This window comes from Pangasianodon hypophthalmus, chromosome 19, assembly GCF_027358585.1.
Source record: "Pangasianodon hypophthalmus isolate fPanHyp1 chromosome 19, fPanHyp1.pri, whole genome shotgun sequence".
Classification (NCBI taxonomy): domain Eukaryota; kingdom Metazoa; phylum Chordata; class Actinopteri; order Siluriformes; family Pangasiidae; genus Pangasianodon; species Pangasianodon hypophthalmus.
In genome coordinates this window covers 7,527,651-7,551,874 of record NC_069728.1, presented here as the reverse complement: position 1 = coordinate 7,551,874, position 24,224 = coordinate 7,527,651, and the positions used below count along the sequence as shown (strand labels likewise).

General features: G+C 36.4%; 2 protein-coding genes across 5 annotated transcripts in view; one reads left to right on the top strand and one right to left on the bottom strand.

The window, feature by feature from the left end:
* Nucleotides 1-18,036, top strand: part of si:dkey-71h2.2 (low density lipoprotein receptor adapter protein 1) — a 35,917-nt gene extending 17,881 nt beyond the window's left edge. The window contains exons 4-10 of one of the 3 annotated variants that reach the window (XM_034313420.2): nt 4,300-4,414; nt 5,223-5,295; nt 5,500-5,580; nt 5,787-5,911; nt 8,875-8,909; nt 12,761-12,798; nt 15,128-18,036. In XM_034313420.2, the coding sequence (XP_034169311.2) occupies nt 4,300-4,414; nt 5,223-5,295; nt 5,500-5,580; nt 5,787-5,911; nt 8,875-8,909; nt 12,761-12,797 (466 nt within the window). In that variant the 3' untranslated portion in view covers nt 12,798; nt 15,128-18,036. The remainder of the gene's footprint in view (nt 1-4,299; nt 4,415-5,222; nt 5,296-5,499; nt 5,581-5,786; nt 5,912-8,874; nt 8,910-12,760; nt 12,799-15,127) is intronic. The other 2 variants (XM_026944694.3, XM_034313419.2) reach the window with 2 other exon arrangements.
* Nucleotides 18,037-19,378: 1,342 nt separating this feature from the next.
* The window catches only part of fndc4a (fibronectin type III domain containing 4a), a 28,412-nt gene continuing 23,566 nt past the window's right edge, over nt 19,379-24,224 (bottom strand). For both annotated transcript variants that reach the window (XM_034313491.2, XM_034313492.2), the window contains 2 exons: nt 23,986-24,119; nt 19,379-21,825 (listed from right to left, as the gene is read on the bottom strand). In XM_034313491.2, the coding sequence (XP_034169382.1) occupies nt 21,784-21,825; nt 23,986-24,119 (176 nt within the window). In that variant the 3' untranslated portion in view covers nt 19,379-21,783. The remainder of the gene's footprint in view (nt 21,826-23,985; nt 24,120-24,224) is intronic.

Below are 24,224 nucleotides of genomic sequence, written 5' to 3'. Positions count from 1 at the left end.
AAGTGGCACATTGAGATGCTGAAAGTAGTGATTGTGGCCATAAAGGGATGCACATAGTCATCAACAATACTTAGATAGGTTGCAGCATTCAAACAATGCCAAGAAAACATTCCCCACAACATTACACCACCATCACCAGCCTGAACTTGCCCATAGATTCATACTGTTGATGCCAGATTCTGACCCTACTATCTGTCTAAGTAGACACTGACACTATCAAGTCTAAGTAGAAATCATCAGTAGAGACCAAGAGTGTTCACTTTTGCATGAACAAGCAGGTGTTCCTAATAAATTGGCCAGTGCATGTAATGTCTAATGTGTGAATCTGAAATCCAGGACAATGTTTCCACTAAATTATTCAACAGGACTTGAATTGATCTCAGTTTAAAATTCCAACAGAAGTTTACCATACTTCTCCTTCTTGTTAGGTGGAGAAACTTTATTTCGGCTGGTATTTAGAATTTTGCCCCCCCCCCACAGATCATAGCTGTTTATAATTAAGTTTGGGACTGCATTACTGAAGAAGATAAATAACAACTTGCCACACACATCATCACATGAAAGAAGAGTGAGAGAGGAAGAGAAGGAGAGAGAATGAGAGAGATTAAGAGGGTGTCTTGGGCATTGCTATTTAGGTCGGGTATCAGTAATAACAGCGTGATTAGATATTATGACCGTGAGAGCCCTGGATCTATCACCCATCTCGTCTGATAGTGCTAATTTTTTTGACAGTCCCTTTAGAAGTGTAGTATTACAGCTCTGCCTTTTTCCAGCTGAAGGGCTGAAGTATACATATACACCAAATAGTTGACTCTTGTCTTTAGCGGTGCATCAGTTTTTTTTACCCCTATTTTACAGAAAAAAAATGTCTTTGTGGTTTGTGTATCTTAGCAAGTTTTCCAGAGCATTTGGAGGGAAAAAAGCTCCATATCACCACAGATCCTCCACCATACTTAACAGTGGGGTTCTTTTATGTATAACCATCCTTGCTTTTATAGCATCTTAGTTTTTTTTTTTTTTTAAAGTAAAAACATCTTTGTATCATCTGACCATTGAACTCAATTCTAGTTGTGTCCAGCAAACTCCAGGAGCTTAGGTTTGTGGTTAGAAGAAGGCCATTGCTTTCATCTTGCATGACTTCCAAATATTTTGTTGGCATGGAGGTGGCATCCAAGGCCAGATTTTGAGATTGGTAACCCCAAAATGCTACAGTTTTCTGCAAACAATGATCCTTGGAGAATTGTTTGTTTTTCCAACCATCTCTTCACTGTGTACATACAATTTACACTTGCATCCTCTTCCAGACAGCCACAACATTACAATCTTTTTTTTTTCCTAAAAGTGATTTTGGGCATTTTCAGACATGCAGATATTTTTTTATAACTAATGCCTGATTTATGAAGGTCAACACACTTGTCTTTTTTTGTGTATTTTCTTGTGTTGATGAATGACTAAGGGAATCTGGCCTGTGTGTCACCTCATATTTATACACCAGTGATACAGGAAGTCAAGCATCATAACAACTGATACATGTGGTTTTGTTTAAAAAAATATATTTGATGATTTTTTAAAATAAAAATACATCAATTAAATTTCTCTCATTTTCTGTCATAAATATTTTTTATTAACCACAAGTACATTTTTTCATAGCTATTTTTACCCAATACCACACCTGACAATACTTTTGGAGCTGACTGAATGTTGACCAGAGTTTTCTTTGCTGATCATGCCCACACCCCAAAGACATAATCCTACTTTATATTTTAATTGCATTATAGTTGGAATTAAAAGAAAGGAAGGTATGTGTGAAAGTTCAAATACACTATATGGCCAAAAGTTTGTGGACACCTGACCATCACACCAATGAGCGCTTATTGAACATCGCAGTCCAGATTTAGCCCCCTTTTACTGTTATAATAGCCTTATAATAAGAGTGGTCTTCTGGGAAGGCTTTCCATTAGATTTTGGAGTGTGGCTGTGGGGATTTGTGATCATTCAGCCACAAGGGCATTAAGGCGAGGAGGCCTGGGATGCAGTCGCCATTCAATGGGGTTGAGTTCAGAGCTCTGTGCCAGCCACTCGAGTTCTTCCACACCAGTCTTGGCAAACCAGGTCTTCATGAACCTCGCTTTGTGCACAGAGGCATTGCCATGCTGGAACAGGTTTAGGCCTTTTTAGTTCCCCTGAAGGGAAGTTGTAATGATACAACATACAAATACATCTTATACAGTTGTGTAACAGGGAAGTCACCTCATGCAGGGGTGAGCCCTGGTGTCCAGGAATTTAAGGCAAGAACTCAACCCAGTGAGCCACCCACAGGGAACAGGATGGGCCCAAGTGCAGAGCAAGCCAAAAGACCCACAGCTAAAGACCCACCCATTTTTACACTGAGAGCTTAGAGCACTCAGGAAGTGACTAGAGAAACAAGAGGAAATACCAAGCTGTACTCAATAAGATTAGCAGAAATTACCAGCCAAGAATTGCGCACCAGCACATAGTAACACCGACTCAAGACTGAGCGCTAAGTGAGTGGAGAGCTCTCCTTAAATAGACTCGGGCACAGGTGGAGCTGATTGCCACTGATTATAATTAAGACCTTGCTCTCTGGCTCCCTCTGGTAACAGGAACTGCCTGTCACTAGCTACGTTTACATGGACACTAATAATCCGATCGTAATTGAACTAGAAGCACAATCAGATCTAAAAAGTCACATGTAAACACGTCAATCGGAATGAATTGGCCAAAACCGATTAAAATTTCATTCGGATTGTAAGGGGTGGTTTAAACCTTTTCTAATCCGATGGAGAGGACATGTAAACACTTCATCGGGTTGAAAATGAAACCAGATAGTTCTGCGCATGTGCAATGACATACAAATCACATAATGACGTATGACGCACGGCTGTCAGCGGTATTGGGGCTCTGACCGTAGCCTCACCAGGTGCCATGTTCCCCTCCACCATTGAGCATAGTGTCATAAATTAAAATTCTCCTTCCACTCCTCGTCTGTGAAGTGGTGCAAGACGACGTTGTCCCACCGGTCCTTGCTTCGGACCCTCATCCACAGACGCCTTGTTCTGGGCTCGGGAAGGGGCATTTTAATTGCTTGATAAATAAACGCAGTACCGCACAACACATCACGCGCTCGTCGTCTTCTAATTAGCAGCTGAAATAGGCAAATGTTAAGTCCGCTTTTTAAAACGAAAAAAAAGAAGCAATGGCAAGAGAGTGGCTGCTAGTTTCTGCGTGCTGGAACGGTGGGAAACGTGTAATCGTGCACTGTGCGCATGCCAGAAGATTCTGTCATGTAAACGCGCATATCAACCCGATTACTTTATTCAGGGTTCTTGTAAACACTGCGATCGGATTAATCAATCTGATTGATTTCATTCCGATTGAAACAAAAAGTGTCCATGTAAACGTGACTACTGTCTCTGGTTACTCTCTGCCTCCCTCTAGTGCTGGCACAATGCCAAGCCGGCTGACGTGTGACAAACTGTTTGCTTCCAACTTTGTGGCAGCAGTTTAGGGAAGGCCCACATATGGGTGTGATGACCAGGTGTCCACAAACTTTTGGCCATATAGTGTATAACTGGACTGTCTAGTCAGCAATCTGAGAAAGAATATCTTCTGTATTTTAAATATCAGCGTATTCTAGCCATGACATTTTGCATTAGAGCTACTCCAAAACACAAGGTTTGTTTTTATATAGAATTCATCACATAACAGAAAAAATGGACAAATGAACATTGTCTGTCCATGCTTCAGATGAATTTACTTTCTGTATGCCGTGAGAAGATGATGAGAAGTGCAACAGGATTGATTTGATGTTACTGAAGATGTGAATTGGATATCGATGATTTTGCAAATCATATCTATGATTATGATCTTGACTTCACACGTTATTTCAGCATTTATTTAAAAGTAACATTTTTTTAAACAGTAGTGATGAAGGACAATTTGTCAAAGTATTTGTCAAAGTAAATCAATCAAATCTGTGTATAAAATACCCAGTGATATCCATCATGACTGATGATCCTAATAACGAAAAAAATCTTCAATTCTGTATTATTACTTGATACTCTGGAATTGCTGTAACTATTACTACTTCTTCTAGGCACACTTTATGGTGACAAAAAACAGGCAGCCCTTCAGATAGATACTTCACAGCTAATCAAGTTCTTGTAAATTCAAACATCACTTTCTTTTTCAGAAGGATTTTCTTTACTCCCATTGTTAGTTTTCTTGTTCCTTACTAATTAATCACTAATTAATAAATGTTATTGCTTTTCTTTGTAGAATCTCCTACTGCACAGCTGATAAAACGCAGGATAAAGTCTTTGCCTACATCTCACAGAGTGAGTTCAGTGAAACTCTGGAGTGCCATGCCTTCCTCTGCCAAAAGAAGAAAATTGTGAGTCTGTGTCTCAGATGAATGTAACACAAATCTGAGTGCAAAAGTTGGTATAACTTAATACAACTTCATTTCCCCAATTACTATTTGTAAATTGCCAGATAGCTTATTATTATTTATAAATACACCCACATGTACATTGTTAATTGGGATATTGGCAAATTAGTGTGTTTATGTAAGAAACTGTAAAACACTATTAGTATAAAAATGCCAAAAATATTGTATATTAAGATATCAATAGTAAAAGAAAACAAAATATTAGAAAGTTTGCATTTTCTGATTGCCCTTTCTGAGTGGGATATAAATATTTACTAATAAATTGTATGCCTTTATAGCTGTCTTCAATCTCTTTCATATGTCAAGAACAGGTCCTTAGTTTTTTTTTTTTAAATTGTTATCTTGTTAAATGATAAACTCACATTTTATTTTTATTTTAACTTCTTGCAGCACTAGGTGTCTTTTAGATAAATTGTCCTTTTTTCCCACCGGAAACCATGGGAAATGCAAACTCAAATCTACTCCATTTTATTAAAATGTTTTATTGTGTTCCAAAGTTGTGTCCATGAACATAAAAAGAATCACATTTTATATTTTCTGCTGTTTCTTTTCCCCTGCCAACACTACTACTAGAGCTCCAGAGGCAGTATCTAGGAGTCAGTACTGAGTATTTATTGTGTATGTGTTATCTGGTGGACCACTGATGCAACACAGTGTAGTGTGCTTTTTCTGGTGGTGTCCTCATGTGCTTCTGTTCTCATACACTCTCATGCAAAGAGGCTAACACTTCACCTTGTTGTGTCTCGTGCAGGCCCAGGCAGTCACACTTACAGTAGCACAGGCTTTTAAAGTTGCTTTGGACTTCTGGGAAATTGCCCAAGAAGGTAAAGACTTTTATGTCTGATATTTGGAACTTGATTGACATCATGGTCTCTGGTAACACACTGACATACCAAGCATATTGAGTTTTGGAAATAATAGTAAAAATCATTTTAATTAAGCACTATGACTTATGTAACACGCTCTGTGATGTATATAAATTCTGAACAGTAGTGACTTTAGGCCTAATGGTTTGAAAATCTGTTCAGACAAAAGTAAGAAGGCTCGCACATGCTGCTCCTGTTCAGGCAGTGATCTTCACGTGGAAACAAAAGCTCACTCTGCTTCAGGTACAATAAATGTCCTGTATATTGTAATTTATGTTTCAGTTGTGAAATTATCTATGAAATGTAAGTCAGTGACTTATGAATAATATGAGTCTTGGTGGAGGATTGGTAAGAAAGAGCAGTTTTTTTTAATGGTGTGTGTATGTGTGTGTGTGTGTGTGTGTGTGTGTGTGTGTGTGTGTGTGTGTGTTCACGCTTGTGTGTGACAGAGGCTGAAAAAACCCAGGCTCTGATGGAGCACAAACTACAGAAGCCCTTCCTGTCCTCTTCTATCTATTCACTATCCCCACGCAGCAAGCCTGCAAGGAGGCGGCCAGTCAAACACGATTCCTGGGTATGACAGCTTACGCACACTAACAAAATAATCAATGTGGAGAAACTGTTAATGCTGTTCACGATTTATACCCTCACTGGCCACTTTATAAGGAACATCTGTGCTCCTGCTCATCCATGCAATTATCCAAAAGGAAGGCTATGGTAACTCAAATAAGCACTCTTTACAGCCGTGGTGAGCAGAAAAGCATCTCAGAATGCACAACAAATTGAACCTTGAGGCAGAATCTGAGGCTACATGAGCCTTGATTTCTCTGTGACATGCAGATGGTAGCGTCAGAATTTGGCATCAACAGCATGAATCCATGAACCCAAGCTGCCATGTGTCAAAGGTCAGACTGCTGGGGTGTAATGGTGTGGGGAATGTTTTGAATTTGAATGCCACAGCCAAGCTGTGTATTGTTGCTGACCGTGTACATCCATTTATTGTGATAATGCACCATGTTACAAAAACAAGTCATCTCAAACTCGTTCTGTGAACATGGCAATAAGCTGAGTGTACTTCGATGGTCTCCACACTCACCAGATCTGAATCTAATAGATCACCAGTGGGATGTGGTAGAACGGGAGATCCGCAGAAGGAATGTACAGCTCACGAATCAGCAACCATTATGTGATGCAGTCATGTCAACATGGACCAGAATCTCAGAGAAATTTTTCCAACACCTTATGTTGGAATGATCCATGACATGAAGCTTTGAGGCTGTTCAGAGGGGCTGTCTTACCCAGTATTAGTATTAGTTATTGCTGAAATTAAATATATGAATATGAGCTCAAAGTGCAGACTTTCAGCTTTAACATGGGGGTATTTACATCCAAATCAGGTGAACAGTGAAGGAATTAAAGCACTTTTTACATGTGCTTTTTATATATGCAGTCGCATCATTAATAAATACAAGGGAACCAGTTCCATTGGCAGCCATACATGCCCATAAGATGAATTCGTATGCTTCAGATCATACACAGTTCCTTTCCTTCTCTATATTGTTTTCTTCCCATCATTCTGGTACAAGTTGATCTTTGTCTCATCTGTCCATAGGTTATTGACAAATATAAAAAGCGCTGTAATTCCTACACTGTCCCGATTTGGATGTATATACCCTCAACTTAAAGCTGAAAGTCTGCAGTGTCCAAATATTTGTGGACACACACACAAACACACACACACTATCAAACACATAATGCTGCTGCTATCATTAACATTATGAACAGTTTGTTAATCATATATATTTGCCACGATGCACAGATGTACATACTTCACTGAGCTTTGTTCTTTCCCATATTCATTGTATTTTAAAATTCTTGTTGAAAACAATGGATGGGTTTTGGCAGGTTGTTTCCACCAGGTGGTGGTGACTCTCTTTATGTTATGGTTTGGGGTTTTTTGGAGTATGTCTTTAAACCACTAGGTGGAGACCTGAACTACTCAGGTGTCAGATTGTACATTCATTCATTTATTCAAGTTGAGACTCATTTTCAGTGGTGACCTACATATTGAAATACTAACAGGGAATTAAAAACAGAATGTTGGACATAGAAGTGATGATTAATAATTCAGTATCATTTTAAAAAATTATAAAAAGTACTATTATTAGTATCTCTGAGGCTGTTAGTAATATTATCATTAAAAGAAAAACATTAAATAATTTTTTGCACAGGTCTGGGCAGTCTTAAAAGGTATGTAAGTTAAAGGAACTTCAATTTCCAGATTTGAGAAATTCGGAAATTGTCTTTGGAAAAGTATGGATATGCTATTGTCAGTGTATTGTAAATCCTCTAATTCATAAGCTTTAAAACCGATTGTCTAAAAACCATCACAGCCTCCCTAATGAACTAACACAGCCTCCCTCATGCATAATGACATTTCAGGTTTTCCCTTTCCATGATGCATAAAATGACCTTTTAAAGATAACAATAGAGAACATAGAAAGTCAGGATCGGTCCAGACAGTGAAAGAATCTATCCATCCATCCATCCATCCATCCATTTTCTGTATTGCTTATCCTACACAGGGTCACAGGGGAGCTTGGAGCCTAACCGGAGGAAACCCCGAAGCCCAGGGAGAACATGCAAACTCCGCACACACAGGGCAGAGGCAGGAATCGAACACCCAATCATGAAAGAATCCTGTAATTTAAAATTAAAAATCAAAATCTAAAATTATTAAAAACATGGACACTCATGCTTAACACGTCTGCTAACCTACAAATAACTGAATGATATGAGACTGTGATGTTTCAGTTAATCCTATTCAGTTAATTCTACTCAATTTCATGTAAAGCAAAGTTCCTCATGCTGGAACCTGCAGGGTTATCAAATCCTATGTGCCGGTATCATCTTTATTATTTCTGTAATTCAGTAAGGAGGATCAATATGTTGGCATTTACACTAGCATAACCTTGTGCAAAAGAAAAATAAGAGAGAGTTCATGTGCCTGTGGATATTTAGTCAGGAAAAACCCACTTCCCAACAGAGACCACAGTGATGCCTGGCCATTCTGTCTCTTTTGATAAAACAGTCCATTATGAAACGCTGAATCTAAAGGTTTTACTACTGAGGGTCTGACCTTCTCATAAATAAATGAAGGACAGCCTGGCTTTAGACTGCAATATAATCACTCACCACGGAATCCTTATGCAAGATTACATCGATCAGCTACTTCAGCTGTACTCCCCGATAGACTGGCCTCTTGTTAATTGAATTTTTTTATGGTGATTGAATTCCCTTCATTGAAAAGACAGGAACTTGTTTACAATACAACCAGTCTGCAATCTGTAAAACACTGGATAATGTGCACGTAACAGTTAACTCACAGAGAGATCAAATACAAAACTGGTCTTAAATCTGGGTAAAAACAGGCCATTCTTTTTCTTTTAAAGCAAAAAGGTAGAACATGTGATATAGACACCAGAGCCTAGATGTGTCATTGATATCAATTCTCAGAATGTCATTTCTTTTTTTTAGGATATGGAAGAAGAAGGCCTCAACACATTCTCAAGGTAGGTCCATTAAGTCTTCTTCCCAGTACTAGGAAGAGTTGTTGTTGTTTTACAATGACTACAGTACAAACTTCAGTGGTTATCCATATATTAATTGTAGGCATATATTCATTGGCTTGAAATATGAATGTAATTGATACACATTTTGTTTAGAACAATAACATAATGTTTTTATAATTCTATAAAAAAATTATTTTTGTGTTCATTTATGTGTTTTATGTGCATGTACATTAATAAAATTAATTAATATAAAAAAGAGTGCACACACAGATTAGTTCTCTTGATCACGTCCTGTGCTATAAGGGTTGAAAGGGTTTTGCATACGACTGCAAAGGCTAATCCCAAAGCTTATTATTATTGGGCACATGTTTAAGGTTGAGAGCGTTCCAAGTGCAGCACATTTCACAAATACACACTGTACAACTGTGATATTCAGCATATTCAATGCACCGTATATGAGCTGTGTCTTTTCTTCTCCCCAGGGAGAGTGATATGTCACTCTACAGATTTTTTTTTTAATAATATGATGCATAAACAGGCTTACAGCTTACCTTGGACATGTGCAGTTATTTTCTTGTTTAGCGGCTAAGAATGATGGGCCATATTGTCTTATTTTCTCCCTTAACTGGATCCAGTTTGATGTACAAACCAGGCTATTTGTAAAGTGTTTAGCTTCGTATACACAACTAATGTGTTCTTCCATCCTAAGGTGAACTGCTGTTTCATAAAAAGGAGAGAAAGAGAAATGGAGAGAGAGGGGGAGAGAAAGAGAGAACTCACCACACAGTATAAACCGCAAAAAATGACTCCTGATTTTATTTCAAGCATCAGACATGAAGAATGGCGCAGTCTGTTTCAGCATATCAATGCATATCATCAGCAGCTTTGAATGAAAAAAATATATGGGGTGGATTTGACGAGCCTTCTGAATTTTTTCTCAATAATTTCTTGCAAGTGGAGTGTCTTTGGCATATGATGAGAAAGAGCGTGAAGGCTCCACAATTCTATCAAGGTTTTCACTGTTTGTGCCAAACTGCTAAAGGTGCCTGAATGTGAGAGTAGGCAAAATAGCAAAAACACATTTCCTTTTCTAATGGTAGCTATTATCATTATGCAAAATATCATTACTTTTAGGATAAATTAAACAGACCACATTCTTTAATAGCACTTTCTAAACTCTTGGAGTCAGACATTTGATTGTGTTCTTTGGTGTTTAAAAAGACTATGATATGAAGCAGGTGCATGATGCCAATACCCTAATAGACTGATGGTGTCATTTCAATTTATGCCCTTTCACTTATAAAGCTGCTAAATTATCATGATAATATAACAGATGTCTTTTCATGAATTCTTAAAAACAGCTCCTGTGTACAGTCATTTAAACACGAGAAATCTTTGTATCCCCTAAATGGTTTTCTGAGGAAGCAGTTTCAGTGAAGTGCTTCATGTCAGGACTCATATCCTTGCATGCTGCACCTGCCAGCTCTAATATACTTACCTAATTTTAACTTTTCCCCATTGCAGTAGTGAATAAGATGCTAATCTTAGAGTTTGAGAATCCCTATGGGGATTCAATAAGTTGAATAAGTTGAAATTGGTTCCGCTAAAATTTGCCTACAGAGTGTTTTAACAGTTTGCATAACCTTGTGCCTTGGGATTTAAAACTACTGATTGTGAAGAAATACATAAGGATTATGCAGGCCTATGTTCCACTGAAGTATGTTCTTTCCAAAAAGATAATGATATATATTTTTTAGATAATGAAAATTCTGTACTTAGGCCCTATACTAGGGCCCATCAGCATATCCTCACTCTCCAGCACTCCTCACTCTCAGAACTACATACTGTTCTTATTAGTTTCATTGTAGTTACTGAATAAGTCATAGTATTTATTAAATAATATACACCAAATAGCCAAAAGTTTGTGGACACCTGACCATCACACCCATATGTGCTTATTGAACATCCCAGTCCAGATTTAATCCCCCTTTGCAGTTATAATAAGCTCCACTCTTCTGGGAAGGCTTTCCACTAGATTTTGAAGCATGGCTGTGGGGATTTGTGCTCATTCAGCTACAAGAGCATTAGTGAGGTCAGGCACCGATGTTGGGTGAAGAGGTCTGGCATGTAGCTTCGTTACAGTTCATCCCAAAGGTGTTCAGTGGGGTTGAGGTCAGGACTCTGTACAGGCCACTTGAGTTCTTCCACACCAACGTTGGCAAACCAAGTTTTCCTGGACCTAGCTTTGTGCACAGGGGCATTGTCATGCTGGAACAGGTTTGGGTCCCATAGTTCCAGAGAAGAAAGTCTTCGCTACAGCATACAAAGATATTAGATGATTATGTGCATCCAACTTTTGGGCAACAGCTTGGGGAAGGCCCACATATAGGTGTGATGGGCAAGTGTCCACATACTGTTGGGCATACAGTGTATATTAAAACAAATATCTGAGTAATAGTCTGTATGTTTAGAGTTTAAGAACTCTGTAACTTGTCTGCCATTAATATGTGTTTAACATTGTTAAGGTTTGATTGTATAGGTTCTACAAATAGAAGATATTTGGTGTAACTTTACAAACCACCTATTTCAGTGCAGATGTTTACATGTGATACTGAAAGTGCAAATTCCTCTGTACTGAAGACATTCCCATAATAGAAAACTTACTGACTCCTTCCACAAACGTATCTCTGCAGAAAACTTCACCATACTAGCAATTATACATTTTCTTTGTTAAATAACAAAAAGCTGTTATATGTTTATTATTAGTCTTATATAACGTGGATTGTCCCCCAAAGAAATTCCTGTGTTGTGACTATAGAATCGATAATGTATTAGAATGAGCGCATTTATATGAACCTGTGATTTGAATTACAGCAGGCACTACTGTCGGAGCTGTGCTGCTATAGAAAATTAATCAAAATCTTCTGACCAATCAGATTCATGCATTTTAACTGAGCTGGATGGGTTTATAAAGGAGGAGTAAAACACAATGGGTCATGCTGGGAAAAATAAACCATGATGAGGCGGTGTGATATAACCTGATGCCAAGCTGATTGGTCAACACCTTCTGACTAATCAGATTTGAGAATTCAACAATGCTGTTCTATTAAAACAATTAAAGTGCCAGATATTAATATCAGGGTTCCTTTGTCATAATATAATAATTAGGTATGTTCTAGCACGCCTTAAAACAGTTGTAGGTACAAGGCTACAGGCAGCTCAGCTTATGGACCTGGAGAGTGAACACAGTCTAATTAGAGATTAGATATTTAATCCTAGCAGGTGATGCACAGAGGGACCGACAGGCTGAGAACACTAACCTAATACCCAGGATCCTCTTGAGCAAACAGAAACTCTGTTTGTCTAAATGATCAGAGTGATTAATATTGTTCACTGCTACCAATGGTGGTAGTCAACACTGGTGTCATTCCAGTGCATTAATATGCTTGGTCTTCCAGAAGGTATAAATCATATCACTTACCCTGGCAACAAGAGCCCACTGTTATTACTGTAATGTAACGAGGAATGTGGCCAGGATCACTGATGTAAAAAAGCTCATCGACATAAATCTCTTCAAATGAGATCAGTCCAAATCGTTATCTCTCTCATTAATTTTTTCATCAAGCAGTGTATGGGCAGCTATCATAAATATAGAGGAAACACTTGTACCGATGGTGTCGGAAAAGCATCCATCAAAGCATCATTCCAGTCATACTTATATGCTTATTTTGCTTATGCCACAAATGCTGAGAGAGTTTAGAGATGAGCATTTGAGCTAAGACATTATATGATGTAATTACAGCCTAATATTGCAAGGATTAACACACTGTTTTTTGTCACGTGTCATGCAGCACTGTGGGGGTGGAGGAGATGGACACAGGTAAGTGAGGTAAGGGGGGGGGGGGGGGGTGTCTATAATGTGAATATACATTTTATATTGGCGATATAGATATATGTAGAGCTCAGTGCTGGTTTGCGTAAGTGTGAGAATGGTGTAGGTGGTAGAGGTGGCATAGCTTAGTGGAGAGCTGTTGACCAGTAGAGTCAGTGTTAAAAACAGTGAGGGAGATGGTAAGCAGATGCAGGCAGATGGTAAAGAAAGTAGGCTAAATGTAGGCTAATTTGTTCCTCTGAACCTATTTCAGACAAGATGAAGCCTACAGCCAGCTGCACAAGAGTATGCTGGGAAAAGTCTTTTTTTCTTTTGCTTTAATGGACCATTAACACTTTAATATCATTTTGCATGAAATGGAGAAGTGTGCTTGAGACTGTTTTTTAATCCCGCTTCTGCCTGAAGAATTCCTCCTGTAGTTAGTTAATTCTGTTGTGACCAGCGCTGTGTGAAAGAGCGCTTTCAAAGCTGCGGGTTGCACATCAGTATTCAGTACCACTCAGCTAGTTCAGATCAACAGCATATGCCTACTCAAAGAGGCTGATCCAGATTTGTTTTCTGATGCAACTGATGTCAGAGTTGAACATGGCAGAAAAAAACACCTAGACAATGCTTTAGATGTTGCATCCTCCACCCAGCATTAAGCTGTATGGAGCTTCTGCACTGTGCTGCTCACTCTCAGTTTCAGAAACAATGATTTCAGCCGAGACATCAGCTCATCCACACAAATGCATTTGAAGAACTGGTGCATCCCTAAGTATAATATGAGTTAAATATGATACATAGGTTTATGTATCACATTTATTGCATTGCAATTTATATAATTTTGTCATTAACAGTGTAGCGTTAAAAGCAATGAAGCTGGAAGCTGGTAATTCGCAGCCTGTGTATTGCATTGATTTGTGGTTTTAAATGATGGACAAGACAGCTAGTTGACTAGTCGACTATTTTTATTAATTACTGGTCAACTAGTAAAAATGAGTAGATGTGCAACCCCCAGTATTTGGTAACACAAAAAGTATGATTTCATACCTAATTCCATAAATAATACAAATAAGTCAAATTAATACATTAATAATGTAATACAAGTACATTTAGAAAACTAAGAAACATAAAAGTATGAGTAGCTATTCGGTACGAGTAGATATAAATAACAACGCACTATCCTAGAGGTTGTCTGAAGAGATATTCTTTAGTCATGTACAGAGAGAATAGAGATGTGGGGGTTTCCAGAATGAAGGGAGAAGCTCATTCCTCCACTGAGGACACAGAAGCAGTGAAATCATGCATTAAGAGCATGCTTATGATCTTAGGTTAAAGAGTTGGCAGGCAGGTGTAATTCTGAACCAGGATACATAGATTATGTGGTGCAGAGCACTTAGATACCTGGAATACAAGGACAGTAGTTTTAATTTGATTCTTACTGGAATGGAAAGCCAGTGGATTGACCTGCATGAGAGAACTCAGCAACCATGCACATAGCAGCATTCTGAATTATTTGCAGAAGAGATATAGCTTAAAGAGATAAAGCAAGCAGAGAGTTATAGTAGTGAAACCAGGAAATAACTAACACTTGTAAGAACAATTGAATGTGTCTGTAATCAGGAAAGATTGTATTTCGATGCTGTGAAGAAAGGGCATTGGATAGAAAAAAGAGAAGTAAAGTCGAATGTCATCAGTGTAGCAGTTGTATGAGAAGCCCCATGATCTAATCAGTTAATCAGTTATTTAGTATATACAGCATGGGAAAACAAAAGTGGACCAAGTACTAACACTGGGGTGACTCCAGCATTGAGGCAGTGATGAGATGAAACTGAGCTCCTCTGCTGTCTTTGTTAACAGTCGGGTCAGGGCATAGCTCTTCCTCTATTTCCTCTACATATTACACCATGCAGTGGGTTTGCAGTTAATGTTAGAAATCCTAAACAAACTTTCTTTAAAAAAAATGTAAAGCTAACAAGTTCATCACCAACTTAACAAATCTCAATTCATTTTAGCGTATACACATTGATTTTCTAATAGATTCTTGTTCTCAGTCCTCATACATTCTTCTTATTAGCAGTATGGCTCTTTTGTGGGACACCATAGGAATAGATTTAGGAATAATTATAAGCATCTTTCATTTAACTGACCTGTTGAGTGCTGTTACTTTATGATTGTGTTATTTCTAAACTGCTTTTTGAATTCTGGGAACTTCATTAGCACTCTAAATAGACAATATTCATATCAGTTGTTTTGATATCAGTTTTTATCAGTATTTATTAATTTGCATATTGCTAATATCTTCGTTAATCTTCTTTTTGGTTGTTTTTCTCTTCTCTGTCAGAGTCAGACTGGCAGATTCCTGCTCCAGAACAGTGTTTGAGGATGCAGCTGTGAGCCCACTGGAGGAGAACTGCATGTCTCTCAGCAGTGAAGAGACAGATTAAACACACACACACAAACATTGACAAAAAGAACACTATCATTATCTACAAATGTAGAAGGTACATCATGCACTGTAAGCACATAATACCAAATGACAGCAACAAGAGCGCCCCATATATTTAATTAGCTTATTTCTAGTGTAACTGATCTATTAATTTGTGTTTTCACAACATTAGAAAGAAAAGACTGCAGAGCTTGGAGCTCAGAGACACTAGTATACTGTTCAACTAAACCATATTTTGCATTGTTTTTGCAAAACGTGGCTTATTAAAATTGCAGCTGTTCATATAAATCCGTTTGCTCCCTGCTGAAGGTTTACAGATTTGCTGGTGTTTTTTCACCAGCAGACTTTATATTTTGTAGCCTTTATATGTGACCAGCTTCAAGAAAATCTACATACAGAAAATTTGTAAAATTTGTTATCCACATTTTAATACAAAAAAAATTAATTACACACTCAAAACTAAAGATACAGTGACATTTATAGATTCCGAAAAGAATTTTTCACTGTAAGGGTCTGAAAAATAATTTCCAGTTATAAAATCCTTCTATATGATATATCCATGCATTTATGATATTGTAAAACTAAAAAAATGAATGAATGGTCAAAGAATGATCAGTTAAAATGCTCTTTAAAGAACCAAAAAAAGTAGTTCTTTTACAGTAAAGAACCTTTCTAGCATCTTTGATTTTTAAGAGCGTACTAGTGAAATGGTCATTAATGATGGTTGAGTGATCTCATACATAGATACAGATCAATTCTGGCATTTATAAAGACCTAAAGATTTTACAGGCCTAGGTCTTGGTAATATGTCAAAAAATATCATTACCTCAATACTTAGGCATCTTTGTGATACAATTTGTATAGCGGCATTTAGTTTTGTTAAAGCATCATCAAGAACATTTTATGAAAAGCTATAAGTTTAGAGATTTTTTTCATTGAAGATTGACAAAAATTTAAGTGATTAGCTAGGGAAAATAACACACTCAGTACACTCAGTACGTTTAATGTCCAATCAGGTGCTTGTAACAATGAGTAACAATCAAGTAACAAAAGCACTGACAATACTATTGATATGCACATGCAATACTCAGACAAGTGCATCATGATGTTAGATCATAGTCATTTCCCCCAGCCCTCCACTAGCCTTAGAGATGATTATTAACACTGTGTTTAAACTGGGTTCTGCCCGTGTCCCCATCCCTGAGACATAGCGCTCATGGTAATGACAGATTTTTTTCTTATAAGGATAGCAGGGTAACTGATGCTGTCACTCTTTTAGCACTAATCTACTGACAAAGCCTCAGGTGTGCCGGCTCACAGTTGCTCCGATGGAAATCCTTCAGAAATTGTTTATTATCCGTATGTTCAGAACTGTTATATATATATTGTAGAATTATATATAATTATAGCAGCAATTAATCACAGTGTCTGAATTTGTGAGATTTATCCAATTTTTTATCATTTACTTACCTTATGTAGATTTATATAGTTCTGTGAAATCTCTTTGATGGCTTGCTTTTCATTTCATTTGAAAAATGTGCATTATGGTGTTTTATAGTTATTTACAATGGAATATGTTGCCATTTAACAGTCTCAAATGTGCAAGTTTGAAGGAAATTACTCTTGAGCTCTCGGAAATGTGTACAATAAGTCATGTTTTCCTGCACATCTAGGACATTTTCTCACTTTCCACCAGAAAGCAATTGATGGGAAATCCATCTGCTGACCGCGCACTGAAAAGCTCCTCATTTATACCTGCTTTTCTGTCCTTTTTCTTCCAAGGTCAAACTATAACAGAGGCACAATGAAGGTGAATTCCTTCCTTTTTCTCGAGAAGTACAAAAGGTCAAACAGGTGGTTTTACTTCTCAGTCAGTTTTTTCCTTGTTATCTTAGACTTATTTTTTGTTACCTGCTTGCCGTTAGTATGAAATACCAAATTTAGGTATTTCACCTTTTGTATAGTTTTGTATAGGTTTAATATGGTTTTGGACATTTTTAATATATTTATTAATTTATGTCTGTCTCATAACATTTAAAATAATTAGGTTGCATATCTTAATGGTTTATATGACATGTTATTTCAGCTTATTTTGTATAAATGAAGACATTTGTGCTCCACCAGCTTGCATGCACCATGTCAGTGCAGAGTCCTGCATGACTACAGAGATACTAAATGAAGGACATTCCATTTATACACATCCAGTTTATATGTATATGATGCATTCAATCTAATACAAGAAACTGGGATGATTCATACACGCTGGAGAGCAAAGTAATTATTTCCCGTGTAATTTTTAACATTTTGTGGACAACTGTGGTTAATTAATTTGATGGTGCTATTTTTTTTTTAAAGATCTATGCAAAGTTTAAATTTACACAAACAAAGTATTGTGTAATCTATTGTATATGGTATTCAAATCAATCAATAAAGCACTGAAAATGTAATATATGTTCAGAATTTTGTTGAAAATGGAATCTGTACAACATATTTTAAAAAGTCAGAATAATAAGAGCAGAACTTTTGAGTGATCCTTCACAAAACAGATGTAGAGTCATCCTTCTTGTTTCTGTTGTGAGCTCTCGAATATGTTCCCCAGATGGCTGCAGCGATAATTGGCAGAGAGATTTATGACTGTGTCACACTGTATGATCTTTACTGACTCATGCTGGTCACCTGCAGTGCACTTCTGCAGTTGAATCAATTTAGCACCCCGAGTCAAAGTTTCCCACTATGCCATGCAGCTGGTACATACAGCACCCTTCATTTCATTACAGCCCAGTCAGTAGAACATGCTGTCAGTGCTTTTGTCACTATTACTTAGGAGGGAAATATTTTTGGCTTAGTTTTTTTTATTATTATTATTATGTGAGTGAATCTTGTGGTGCATGTTGCCTGTATTTATACACTGATGTCATCATCAGCGTCTAACTTCTGTAAACTACCTGATTTCATGTCATGCCATTATAATAATAATAAAAAAAACTAAGCCAAATAAGTTAAGCTATAGCATGTATATATACACTCACTGTCTACTTTATTAGGAACACCTGTACACTCATGCAACTATCCAATCAGCCAATCATGTGGCAGCAGCTCAATGCATAAAATCATGAGCTTCAGTTAATGTTCACATCAAACATTAGAATGTGGAAAAAATGTGATCTCATTGGCTTTACCCCATGACGTGGGGAAAACTATCACACACACACACTGAAAGGCAGATTAGGCAGGTGCAGTCATAATTTCTGATTTTTCTTAAGTGTTTCAAGTCCTTAATGACCTACTGGGTTCATGCCCTGCTTCCTCCGAATACCAAACATGTTAACAGTTATAATTCTTTCAATAAAACAAACAAACAAAAAACCTTATGATTGTATCATCTGACCTTTTTACTTATTTTGGCACGGATTGGATCAAAGCAAATCAAAATCAGGCATCAGGTCCTCAAATTTGGTGCATGGTGCTCTGTGATGGAGGGTTTACTCATGACTGACGCCCAGTTTTTCCAAAATAGGCCACAAATCCACCACGACTCTAGTCAGGATAAAGCCTTACTAAAAATAAGAAACAAGATTCAGGATTTAAATAATGATTTTGTTTAAACTAATATGTTGCACTAGTTGTACTATATGTGCAAGAGTTTAACACTGATAAAATTAGTCATTAGTTTTCCACATAACTTTATTCAAAAACTTTGCTTTTATTTGAATACTGTATTTGTGGCATAATATTCAATGAACAAAACCAAATGCCAGTCTATTATTCAGTAATCTTTATTGTAATTAATAATGTAGAGGAACAGAAGATAGCAAAATCTGAATATTTCAATTTTCAAACAAGAAAAAAAAAAAACGAATAAAGAATTCAGTAGAATTTTGAATTTAGCTCTATGCACCATGCATGTGTCATGACTAACATCTGATTTGATGTGTAAACTTTCTTGTAATGATCTTGGTAACTGTATAAATTATGATCTGTAGTCAAACTTGATTTACAGTAGATGAATTATAAGCATTAGCTAATTATAAGCATTACAGTCATTCCACATAGCTCATATATACACACATATATATATATATATATATATATATATATATATATATATATATATATATATATATATATGAGATCTATAGCTTCAGAGTCTGTCATAAAGTTAAGGCCAATTTCTTGAAAGCATGGTAGTGTTTAAATTATGTTGTGTTTTTATGAAGACCTTTTTGAAAAAATTTGCTATACTGTTTATGTATTATATGTATTTATTGCTGGAAAATACTAATGGCAATAAGTTGAATTACTTAAACTTTGCACAGGTACCTCCAAAGTGACAGAAATGCTATTTTCGGTTACTGTTTTGTCATATAAAATTAACAGTGTTGCACGCAGTCAGTATTTTTAGACAATATATACAAGCCAATGACTAACATGCATTCTAACTAATATTTCTGAGACTTAACTTCACTACTTATTTAGCTCTAGTTGTGAGCTTTAAACACTGAAACATTCTCACACATACATATAGTCGTACCAGTATAACCCAAACCTTTAAATCTGTATGTGAAAAACAATACAGCAAACAGTTTGCAATGATGAGTAATGCTTTATATTAAAATTCCCTTTAGTAACATTTACTACACGATTTAACATTAACAAAACAAACTTCAGCATTAATAAATTATAAATAATGTTAAATAACAAAACAACATTAAATGTTTTGTTTGTTTTGTAACACTTAATTTCAAGGAACACACATTAGGGGTAATGAAGGGCTTGTTCTTTGTTCAATAAAGCCCAAATGAGATACTTTTAATTGATTTATTCACTTTGAATTAGTGTTTATTCATCAACAATTCATAATTCGTCATTGGGGATGTGTTCTTTGAAAAGGACTAAAACACATTATCAGTTATGACAAAATTGTCTTTTGTAAAACTTGTTTAGTGCTTTTTAGCTTCTAATAAGTGATGACGAAAACTTGACTTTACAATATAGAACACATTGTAGTATTAGTGATTTATTCAGCTTTTATAAGCTCCTAAAATAAACTGCAGGTCACTTGATGCTACCTAGAATCTACATGTCACCAATTACAAACTAATAAGAGATTTAGATGATTAATTTATGCCTGATAATTTACATAACAGAGCATTTATTGCACATTATCACAACTAATAATGCATCTATTAGACATTTTCACAAAACAACTCACCAAATATGAACCAGTACAAACCAAAAAAGTTAACCAGTTCACCAAAATCTGAACCAGTACAAACCATTTACGAGTGTCTAATTTGGGGTTTACTGAACAAAGAACAAGACTGTAATTAACCCAGAATGTGTGTTCCTTAAAATAAAGTGTTACTTTTTTTTTTTTTTTTTTTTTTTTTTTAATTTTAACTAAATACACCTGCATTATTTCATTCAAGACTAAAAATAATATAGTAAGTCCACAAAAAATGACCATAAATGAAATTACAGCATTTTACTAAAATAATAATCAACTGAACTCAGGTCTCCAGATGTAAATACTGGACTTCACCATTCAGCAATACTTATGAATTTTATCACACTGCAAATATTAATATTAACCACTGCAAATATTAATACAGGCTTTATTCATATTGATCTGTATTGACACATATTTATATGTACAGATGAAATAAACATTTCATAATGAAAATATTAATTATTTGGTTTATTTGGTTCGTTATTTTTAAAAAGGCATTAATTACATATTTAACATTACTTATGGTATAATAATGCAAAGTTTATGGTGTGTTAACTAAAGCTAAAATGATGATAGTTAAGGATGCCTTAATGTAAAATGTTACCCAAACTATCCATATATACTTATAGTGCAAACAAAGCATTTTTTTTTTAAAAGTTTTAATCAGTTCTGGTGTACTCAAATCAAAAGTGCATTCATCATATATCCAACAGTGACACGGCCTTCTAATCTTTCTATTGTATAAGTATTTTCTAAGAAAACTTGTTTTAGGAACATTTTTGGCCATGATGGCACAAGAGCTTACGTTAATTATGTGCCAGAGTGCACACTTGGCTTCATTCAGCAGTTTCAGGGGCTGTGACCGGGTGTTCACGCACGCACACACACACACACACACACACACACGCACACACACACACACACACACACACAAACGTGGAACCATTAAAAACCCTGTTCTTCTACAGTAGCCTTTCACAGGACCACACAGTACCATATTAGAAACACAATGTAATCACGTGATCCCAGAATGAAAAGTGTGCACTGTAATCACACTGAATGAACATAAAACCCAGTGGGAATGAGCTCCCTTAATACAGCTCTACTTCACTTTATGTACAATTACCCTACAGGAATAGACTGCTTTTGACACATTGAGCGTGCATGCTCATAGTTGTGGGATGGAAAGTTCTAGCTTCAGTGGCAGCCAGTGTGAATAACGGTTCCTTGTACATGGCATCCTGACTCTGTGGTGGAGAAGGTTTACAGCAATGTAGCATCATGTTGACAGTGGGAAGAGCAAACATCTTCACTCGTCCGATTAGACCTCTATGATGTTGATAGATGGCACAGACTGATGAAACTGCAGAGCACAGGGGAAATAAGAAGAGGAAATGTCACTTAAAGGCCCATTTCCTTAATCTAGCCATCATTTGTGCACTTGTAAGGAAAGGAGTGGTTCTGTCAGACAGCACTGATAGATAGCTTGGGATAAGACAGCCCACACCATACTGTGTACGCAACAATGTTGGATACGCCTAATAAAGAAATTATAATTCGGAGGCTGGCCAATGAGGCATACAAGGAAAACTTGCAGGAGTACATAACTAAATAGGCACTGAAATATAACAGAAAGGTTTGGTGCCATTATGTCTGACATGCTGCTAATGTCTTATTGGATCCTTCAAAAGCGATAATGAATTTATCACAGGGCTAAATGCATTTATCACACACTGATGTGCATTAACTACATACATGGACAGGCTGAAAAGGCAGCAGTAATGTTTAACAAGTGAGGACGGCAAGTGCTTGGCATCCACAGAGAAATGGAGGTCGAAAAAGGAAATGGTAGAAAGATCAAAGGCCTTTATTGTCGGGTTCTGCTCCTCCTGGGTACATGATCTATTTTAAAAGTAGGTCAGTTTCACTGCAGTTTTTTATGTCGAGACATTTGCAATGCAAAAACCATCTTGTTCTCATCACTTATAAGAGAGAAATACACTCACCAGGGTTGAAACAAAAAAACCATCAATATCATATCATAAATCATTTTCTGTAATTTTAACATGCATGGTGATTGTGTCAGCTTTTGCTAGTCATTAGTTACTGTTATCTCTGAAATTAACTGGTGGTTTAATATATTGAACTGTTTTCTTTCTGTTTTTCAGTCCATGTCCTTGTGTGCATTCATCATAAGGTCCTTGCAAAACTCTAAATATATAATAAATGTGTAGATTTCATCAATCAGTAAGATTGACAGGCCATGGATAGCCTGAGAAACAAAAACTAAAAAAAAACAATGTTCTCTCCCTCCCTCCCTCCCCCCATCTCTGTAACTCAATAATGAAGAACGCAACATCTTTAAACATTAAAAGTCATGACAGTCACTATTTGTTCAGTCTCTGACTTTATAATTAGTATTGCAAAAGTACAACAATTGATTCTTGAAGACAGTCTTGGAAGAATAAAGTCGATCAGGTTTATATGAAAATGTGTTTTGCGGCATTGATTTCAGTGTTGCCTAAAGCTAAAGAGCTTATGGACCAGAAAAAACTTAATTTCTATTCATTTTTTTTACTGATATTGAAACAATACTAAAGATGACCAGCCTAACATGAAACTTAATGTGATGAAGGTAACAATGTTTTTATTAAGGAATGAAACACAACATTGCATGCTGTTATAGTAAAATAATCCATAGCAGGGTGGTGTTATTATTTTCCTATAACAGCACATCACAAAGAGTTTTATTTCTCTTACTTTAAGCAATCTGTCAATGATTACAATTTTTAATTAATTAACGAACCATTTATAGTTACATTTAATGTGGTGAAACATCCGAGAGACAAGTTAATTCCTGTTATGACTTTTGTTATAGCAGTTATAAAGAGTTCTTTCCTCTCCAGCGTCTCTTTTTCTCTCTCTTTTAGTTATTATGGCAAATAAAGCTTGTTATGTTCCTGACAAACTGGCAAGTGCAAAATCTTCTGTCCTGAAGACTTTCCCATAGCGGAAAACAATGTTTACAGAAATAAACTCTCATGTTTTGTTCTTAATAGTATGTGCATGAAAGACCTGTTTTAAACATGATGTTAGCATTTTTTATTTTGAATTCTTGAATCAGTTTGGTCAGAAGATATTGATTAAATTTCTAATTCATAACACAGGTTTATATTAATGGGCTTATTCTAATGCTTTATTGCAACTCATTTACAAGGACTTGTATGGGTGCATGCTCCACAATAATCTAAAGCTCATAATAAAAAAAAATTAAATTAAATTAAATATGGTTATGTAACAAAGAAATATGCATAATCATTGATATGATAAAGCTTTATGTAAGATGATGTTTATTTATCATTTAGTTAAATAACAGTCAGTAAGTTACCAATAATGAAAAAGCTTATATGATGAGCATTTAATGCCAGTTTTAGTTTGGTGTTGTATTGATATAAAATCCAGAATGATAGCTGGGGTCAATGTGAACTCCACTGCAGTGAACAGAACATGAGGGTTCCCTGACCTTGCTCCTGAGCAGTCCTCCACTGTGGTGCTCTGGTGTGCTCCTCTCAGACAACGGCTTCACCTTCTCTTTACTGTTACTGTTATCGCTGTCCTTGATGATGTCATACTGCCGGCAGAAGAGCGCGATGACCGCTAAGAGGAGAGAGCAATCAACATGCTTCAACACCACACAGAGTCTGCAGAGCCAGAACTTCAAAGATCAATAAAGTCTCTGGGTCCTTGCGAGGCTTAGAGCTC